Source organism: Lycium ferocissimum, chromosome 6, assembly GCF_029784015.1.
Source record: "Lycium ferocissimum isolate CSIRO_LF1 chromosome 6, AGI_CSIRO_Lferr_CH_V1, whole genome shotgun sequence".
In the NCBI taxonomy this organism is placed as follows: domain Eukaryota; kingdom Viridiplantae; phylum Streptophyta; class Magnoliopsida; order Solanales; family Solanaceae; genus Lycium; species Lycium ferocissimum.
Genome location: NC_081347.1, coordinates 39475682 through 39484138, shown reverse-complemented (window position 1 = coordinate 39484138; position 8457 = coordinate 39475682). Strand labels below are relative to the sequence as shown.

Sequence of the window (8457 nt, the reverse complement as noted above, 5' to 3'; positions counted from 1 at the left end):
AAAATTCCAATTTGACCAACTTGAGGGGAAAAAAGTATTTCTATAATTTTTGAAGACTAAAAAACGTACCACACTAACATAAAAATGCTAGTACCAAACGATGAAAAGTTTTATCCCAGAAAAACTGAATGTACTAGGATTTCTTAATAGTAAAATATTATAATATCTTCAACCTGAACACAATCAAATTACGACCGCTAACTTTAGACAAAGTATATTCGGGATGAAAGGGCAGTGGAACAGTAGGTTACAAAACCATTTGGCTAGAAGACTGAAATGGTTTTTTTCTCCAAATTAGAAGACAACTTGAATGGAGAATAGGAGAGCATACAAGAAGAAGTACTTCCAGATTGAGAGCCTTTCATGGAAAAAAAAACATATCACTAATGTTGTGCGATTAAAACAAATTTGATCCCCTTTTTATGCATCATGAAATAAAACTAACAATTTCATAGACCTTTTTCCCCTTAGGCCACAGGCACTTCAGCCATTTCTTGTTCCACAGCATCGAGTTCAACAGGGTGATAATTGTAGTGAAGTTCTCCAACATCATCACCAGATAGCTTCTTCCATCCGTCTGGTCCAACATGATAAACTGAAGGGAAAAAAAACCATAATAATTAATAACCAAACGGAGAAACACAAATATTTCGACAGAGTAGCAAGGAGGATAAAATCTCTCATATTTTAAGTTGTTTTCATGGATGAGGAAATCAGAAACATACCACTAGCAACACCACCACTAGCTCCATCACGGAATGTTGCGTGATAAATAGCTCGTCTGGCCAGCTCAGCAGCTTCTTCCACAGATAAATCAAAGTGGTACCTAGACAAATGATACAGCAAGAGGAGAAAGGATGTAAACTCAGATGCAAGAGTTTGGCAGTTTCTGCAGTTCATAAGTCCAAAGTATGTAGGGCATAACAAAAGAAGTCAATGACCAGTTGAAACTGTCGCATGACATCAAACAACATCCCCATCTACAAATTTGAGAAGAGTGCAAACATGAAGGCTTCTCAGACTAGCTATTAGAACATGAAGTGAAACAATTTTCACCATATCATCATCACTGTATATAAAGGAGAAAGCTTCGTTCTTCTCTTGGAGAAACAGATTTAGTATGGCTCGGGTCAACAACTTGGTGCCGAAGCCATATGGAAGCCAAAGGCGGATAATGGCAGAAAGTGAATGCAATAATAATGTGGACTCCACAACCTAGACCTACAGTTACACCCACCCTCCACCCCCCCCCCCCCCCCCAAAAAAAACCCCCAAAAACCCGGTTTCAAATTATGTGGCATACTTTGACTCAGCATGGAGTTTAGAAAGAAAGGAAGACTGTGTAACTTGTGGTCTTAAACATGCCATACATTTGCATGGTCTTAAACATGCCATATATTTGCATGGCTATAAAAAAATTTCATTACGGGTAAAATGTGAAATTTAAAGTTAAATTGTTATCTAATATAGAAATGTTTAATCCTTTCTGGAACGGACTAATAAGGAAATCGTGTCACATAAAACGAAATACTCGGAGTACTAGTTATCAGTAGAGCCTAAGAAAAAACATGGAAAAGATGACAGGAAAATGTGGAAGCACATACCCATTGTCCAAAACACCATAAGCATAAGGTGAACCAGATCCAACAGAGAATCTGTTTCCTTTAAGTCGTCCTCCCTCACTGTCGACGTAATACAGTCCTGGACCCTACACCATCAAATTTTATGTTATAAGAAACTCATTTGGCAAGGCAACATGCCAAAAATTTACAGGATCATCTTCTACTACCTTCTCATCCCAACCAGCAATCATTGTTCCAACAGACAAACCCATTCCTCGGTAAGAATATAAAATATTCGCCAGCAATTTTGAAGCTCCAGTAACAGAAATTCTCCTTTTGTTAGCCAGTTCATGTAGACGACACTGAATCAGGAAAGAGGATAGATCAGCAGAATTTCTGTAGGAAAATAATAAAAAAATGCAATGGTTTTCCATTACAAAATTAACATCCCTAGAACTTTATTTGAGTTGGTCATCCCGATCAAGGGAGCCTACTTTGAAATAGCTATTAGTGACCCATGCATGCGGCAAAAAGTGGTGACATGGAAAAAGCAAGGCTAAAAGAAGACTTGATTGATGAAATAAAATTCAGCAATCATCTCAAGAGTACAGTGAAGCACCCAAAGTTGCAGCGATAACTCAAAAAAACTCAAAGCACTTAACTGCTGTATCCTGCATCTCATTTTCTATGACTAAAGATCCTAGTCCTCCTTCCAGAAGCCCCAAACTAAGAAACATACCATTTACAAACATAAGAATATGCAAAATTTCAAAGAATTAAGAGATAGTTAGAAAATATTAACACAAATGGGACATTAAGAGAAGAATGGTTAAGGTTAGTTGTAGTTTCTCAAATTATAAACTAGCTTGAGAAGAGCATTTTACTAGGTTTCCATATGCATATTTTATGAAACGACACAATGTGTCAAGCTACTAAGGCCAAAAGTTTTTTTTTTTTTTTTTAATTATTGTATTTTTTTTTTCTCAGAAAGCTACTAAGGCCAAAAGTTTTAACTCTGCAGTATCTTAATCTTCAACATTAGAGTCCAGTTGCTAACTGGATAAGGTCTCAATAAACGTAAGACGAAATTGACCTGCAGTTTGTCGTAAAATGAACTCTAGATTAGATTAATTTGCTAGTTCTACTACAATTTTTCAACCACTCCCTGACAAGTCGAATGTCTAGCTTTTGCCGGCAAACCAAGATAAGTAGGTAGTAAGGAACTGCTCCACCTAGAAGCCTATTCTGGAAAGATATTGACTGAACCTTACACAATTAACAAGAAATATGCTACTTGTTGAAAAGCTTATATGCAACCTAGACACACTGCCTCAAAAGCAGGTAACAGTACCTTCAAGTGTTTTAGTTGTATTTTCCACGCAGCACACAAAACTTAAGTGTCATCAACAAATAATATATGTGACACTCCTAATATATAAGCATCTTTTCTACCAAAGCCCTTAATCCATCTTCTCATGTTAAAAATTAAACTAAAGGCTCAATAGTTAAAAGAAATAAGGGAGATGGTAGGCCCCCTTATCTTTTTTTTTTTTTTTTTTCAGTGACAAAGAAATCCATCTGGAGCCGACCCTTTGGGTCAACCGCAGCCTTTGAAACTCGGGATGATGGCATCCTTCTCCACTTACATACCAGGGTTAGGGTTAGTTCGCTTGGCACAGGGCTCGAACTGTGACCTAAGAAACAAGTCCCTCAACCTTTGCGAATTGAGCTAACCCCTAGGGCAAGTAGCCTATTGGACTTCCATTTATGAGTATTGACACGTTGACATTAGATACATATGATTTTATCTACTTCGTCCATTTTTCTCAAAGTCCAAGTTCACTGATAAATTTGACAGGACGGACCAATTTACATGGAGGTAGACTTTCTCAAGGTCAAATTTGCAGACTACACCAAGGTTTTCAAATCTCATTCTGGAATTCAGACACTCGTTAGCCACCTACTCAGCATCAATAATATGCCTACCATCCACAAAAGTCTTTAGGCTTTTGATACAAACTTATCAATAACTGTCTTCCATTTCTCATACAACTTTTGCAAGTATATTGTATACACTGCCGAGTACGCTAATAGGTCTACAGTCTTTTATCTCTATTTCTCCTTTCTTTTTTGACATCAGTGCCATAAGGGGTTGATCGGTTGAGGTTTTACGAGATATAATCTCCACTACGAATCAACATCAGTTTATTCAACATTAATTAAGACAACGTTTGGTTGCTCCTCTTTGTTTCCTCAGAAGTAATTTGTATAAGTTATGCGGGAAACTAGGTATTACTTATGTGGGATAGAATCTGGAATAAGAATTCGGGTTTTAATTATACATAGACCAAAAACGCTAAAATGACAAAACTAACCTCATAATAGTACGAAAAGTCTTATTTTTGTTTGGAAAATAAACAAATATTTTAAATTATACATTGTATATTAATATGTAATATAATGCTAAACAATCAACAAGAAACAATCCAAGCATTATATAATCCTTGTATTACTATTCCTTAATCCCTACATTACAATTCCCTACATAACTTGTCTCTAAACAAAACTGCATCTAAATGTCGTGTTCATGCTACTTTCCAGTTTTCCTTCCTTACACAATCAAGAACAGTCATTGAATCTTAACAATCAAAAAAAGAACAGTCATTGAATCTTAACAATCAAAAAAAGAACAGTCATTGACTATGTTGCTCGGACTCTCCAAAAATGATGCCGCACCCGTGTCGGATCCTTCAAAAATGCACTACTTTTGGAGGATCCGACACGCACCCGTGTCCATTTTCGAAGAGTCCGAGTAACATAGGTCATTGAATCTTAACAATCAAAAAAAGAACAGCCATCAGATCTTTCTACAGATTGGCCGACACTTTTGGTAAAGTCCATGGTGATCTTTCAGAACCACTATGGCAACAGGAATGGAAATTAGTATTTTTCTGGTTATGAACTTTGTCCCAGTCAACACCCCCAAGTACTTGGTAGTTTGTTTTATTTATTATTTATTCTAGTTACATACAATTTCACTGTAGTGATGGTTAGGCATGCCCATTCTACAGAAATCTGTGCATCCAATTTTCAGAAATTTCTAGAATATGGAAACTATGAAATCTCGAACCAAACATGCAAATAAAGAAGATTCCAGAGTATTCAAAGGCTAGCACAGATACCTAAAAACGCTAACAGAACCGCAATAAACATGATTGTAAGAAGCCTAAAAGTGATCTATAGGACACTCTTCGCCGTTGAAAAATGCAGAAAGCCAGTAAAGAAAACATAATACATAATAACAACCTTGATTCCTAGGTTTCTATGCCAGAATTGGCAGTCAGCAGCACCCCCGGCCATTGTTCCAAGCATATATGGATTTATTTCAATGATTTTCTTCACTGACTGAGATGCTGCAAGAAGAAAGATTATGATTTTCGCAAATGGCCAAATCAAACTAACTTCTGATTTGAAAAAACAAACACCAAAACAATATTCAAGATTGCTTGTTTCCTCCCAACAAAAATAGAAATCTAACAACCTGAAAATTGGAATTGACACATATAGAATCAATGTATTACATATTCAGAGAGTAAGAGAAAATAGAAGCTTCTACTCACGTGTTAACCTGTATTTACTGATGATCACAGTGTAAATCCTTACCATGTCTTCTGAATAGTCCATCAAATAACTATATATGAGAGGTCAGTACTTTCTAGGTAGCCATTACCTATCTGTTTATCCATACACCATTGGCTATGGTGCTTTTTTTTTTCTTTCTGATGAGGGAGAAATTGTCTAGGGCCAAACCTTTAGGACAACCGCAGCATTCGAAACTCGGGGTAAGTGGGTCCTTCCCTACCCTTCTCTACTTAAATACCATGCTTAGTTCACATGGCGCAGGGCTCGAACCTGTGACGTAAATCACAAGTCTCTCAACCTTTGCCACGTGATCTAAGCCTTGGGGACGGTTTTGGTTCTAAAGTCTATAACAAGACCAATTAGTTTAGTGATAATGAAAACAGTCCTATACAGGGAGGGTGTCCTCAAACATAAGCAAATGAAAAAACTTGAAGAGAAGTTTCCGCAACCTAGGGGAACTTCCACTTTTTTTTTTTTTTTTTTTTTTGTTGATACTTTAGACACCAATACCGGGTAAATGCTATTTCACTTGCTCGTGGGATCTCAAATTCTCAATTGCCAATACAGGTCTTATATGAACATTCTACTCCCTACAATGATTATATTAAGTCATATGGCACCTTAATAACTCTTCTAGCCAGCAAATTACAAGAAATAGCCAACAAATGAGCAATCAACAATTTTTTTGACATTATTTTAAAAGTGAAGATGAATATTGTGGATATTCTAAAAGTGAAGAACTGACAGATATATCCTCCCATGCTAGCGCGAGAATCAGCAGCGACCATAACACCTCCTTTGAAAATGAAAGCAAGAGTGGTTGTGCCCTTTGCAGGCTTCACCATTTGGATTGCTTCTTTCTGAAACCCATCAAACTGAAAAAACACACTAACGAATATGAAGTCGGCACTTAAATCAACTGACTATAATTGTACAAGAATAAACAATAAAACTCACATTAGTAGCATTAGGAATGTGGAATGATGGAGAAGTTGGGATGCCATCATATAGCTCAGAAGACTCACCCCTGAATGGGGCAGTCGATTCAAGTCTTCTAAAATCAATCTTCATCATTTTACCACCTACACCACAAAAGAAAGACTAATGACAAACAATAAAAAAAAGGGCAGCCCGGTGCACTAAGCTCCCACTATGCGGGGATCCAGAAGGGTCGGACCACAAGGGTCTACTGTACGCAGCCTTACCCTGCATTTATGCAAGAGGCTGTTTACACGGCTCGACAAACAATCTAGAGTTAAATAATTACATAATTATGGTAGTCAAATTATCAAGTACTTGAAACCTATTACCTTAGCACGACGATCAGCGTGGAAAGACTAGTTTAAATTTTAACTTAGTTAATGTTAAATGGTTATAATTGAGAGCTTAGAAATTGAAGTCTGTTGTTCAGAAAATTACAAGGGTTAAATTTTAGAGGTGAGAAATTGAAATAGAAAATTAGAATGATAAAAATTGCATCTCCTTGTGGCCTTTTTTTTTGTCAGAATTTATTGGTTTGTGGGAGCCCTACTTTAATGAAGTGAAATACAGAAAATAAAGCATTGCGATTTCAATAAAAATGAGAGACGGTAGGAGGGTTAGGGTTTTTCTTTGTAGTCGAGAGAGAAAGAGGAGAAGGGAACTTACTACAAGTCGACTACAGAGATCGTTTCCGAAAGAGATCGCAGATGTAAGAGCATCCGAGGACTTGCTCAACAAGAAATTCGCTTCTTATTACTTTTGAAATCAACTCAAATAGTGTTCACAGAAAAATGAACTAAAGTAAAGTGTTAGAAATCAGAAAAGCTGACAAGTTTGAGTTGGAGGGTCAAAAATCACTTAAATTTTTTATTAAGAGCCCATTTGGATTTAGCTTATTTTAGATGCTTTTAAGTCGAAATAGTTTTTAACCACTATTAAAGTATTTGGGTAAGATAAAAAAATATTTTTAAACACCTATTTTTAAGGCAAAATAACAAAAATAAGTCAAAAGCCATAAGTTAGAATTCCTAACTAATCTCTGACTTATGACTTTTGGTTTATAAGTCAAAAGCCATAAGCCAATCCAAACGAGCTCTAAGTTAAACGGGGGTCAAAATATAATATTAAAATTTTGTTAAACTTCTTCAAAATATAAGAACACCCATATTTTAACCCCACACCTCCTAACCCATTTATTTCAAAACTCAACAACAACAACATATACAGTGTAATCCCCATTTTGGTAGGGTAGAGTGTTCGCGGACCTTATCCCTATCTTGAGAGGTAAAGAAGTTTCTGAAAGATCCTCATTATGAAGAAAAGTAACAGTAACTGCAACAAACTAATAAGATAGTCGAAGTGGACCAGAGAGCAGATATTAACATAGATTGACAGACAAGAAACTACAAGGCTCATACTACTCCTACTAGTATGGAAGGATACATGGGACAGCGCTCTACTACCTACTAACATTCTACCCTAATTTGTGTCCTCCACAACCTCTTATCTAAGGTCATGTCTTCAGTAAGCTGCAATTGCGCTATGTCCTATCTAATCACTTCTCCCCAATACTTCTTCGGCCTACCTCTACCTCTCCTGAAACCATCCATAGCCAACCTCTCACACCTCCATACTGGGGCCTCTGTGCATCTTCGTTGCACATGCCAGAACCAAAAGAAATGCTCTTTCAGTCAAAAGCAAACAATTGCGAACTACTCTTCTTCCTCTTCTCTTCTACTCCGGCGAACTGCTCCCGCTACTCTGGCAAACTGCTCTTCTTCTTCTTGTTTCATCGATTTTTCTAATGCTACTTTGTCGTTTCTCTCTCTTGTAATTTCTTTTTCTCTTCCACTTGGCTAAAAATTTAGGGTTTTGAAATCAATCAGTGAAAATGATGATTTTGGTGAAAGAAGAAGAAGAATAAGAATATGGGTTTCTCTTCAAAGTTGTTTATTTTGTTGTTTCATGCCTAAGAAAAAGAACATGAGTTTCTCTTCAAAGTTGTTTATTTCGTTGTTCCATGCTTAAGAAACTCTTATTTGGTGTATTTCTTTAACTTGTTGTGCTTGTGTGGTTGTAAATAGCATATCTAGCTGTGAAATTGATGTTTTTGTTGTTGTTGTTCTTGTTCTCCTTCTATGGTTAAGGAAAAAGGGGTTGCACTTCTTTTGATTTTTTTCAAACAGCTGAGGAAGTTGTTGCAGCAATTTCAGCAATTGTTTGACAAAAGTAAACAGCTGCTGAGGTTGCAAGCTTAAGAAACCCTTATTTG

General features: G+C 36.6%; 1 protein-coding gene across 3 annotated transcripts; it reads right to left on the bottom strand.

Annotated features, from left to right (window-relative positions):
• Nucleotides 1-247: 247 nt before the first annotated feature.
• Nucleotides 248-7017, bottom strand: LOC132059664 (proteasome subunit beta type-5). Of its 3 annotated transcripts, none has more exons than XM_059452359.1 (8): nucleotides 6852-7017; nucleotides 6162-6286; nucleotides 5950-6079; nucleotides 4869-4975; nucleotides 1790-1924; nucleotides 1605-1708; nucleotides 726-826; nucleotides 248-595 (listed from the first exon to the last, which is right to left on the bottom strand). In XM_059452359.1, exons 2-8 carry the CDS (start codon nucleotides 6276-6278, stop codon nucleotides 468-470), a joined length of 822 nt encoding a protein of 273 aa, XP_059308342.1. In that variant the 5' UTR covers nucleotides 6279-6286; nucleotides 6852-7017; the 3' UTR covers nucleotides 248-467. The 3 variants fall into 3 exon arrangements, with proteins under 3 accessions (XP_059308342.1, XP_059308344.1, XP_059308343.1); XM_059452361.1 differs by having other exon boundaries at nucleotides 6230-6286; nucleotides 6852-6961; XM_059452360.1 differs by lacking the exon at nucleotides 6852-7017 and adding an exon at nucleotides 6515-6533.
• Nucleotides 7018-8457: the final 1440 nt, after the last annotated feature.

Bases quoted from the DNA above. Each gene is read 5' to 3' on its own strand.
- LOC132059664 (XM_059452359.1), bottom strand. From the start codon at position 6,278: ATGATGAAGATTGATTTTAGAAGACTTGAATCGACTGCCCCATTCAGG. The intron at 827-1,604 runs GTATGTGCTTCC...TCATTTGTCTAG, and splicing joins TATGGTGTTTTGGACAATGG to GTACCACTTTGATTTATCTG. The intron at 596-725 runs GTATGTTTCTGA...TTTTCCCTTCAG, and splicing joins TAGTGGTGGTGTTGCTAGTG to TTTATCATGTTGGACCAGAC.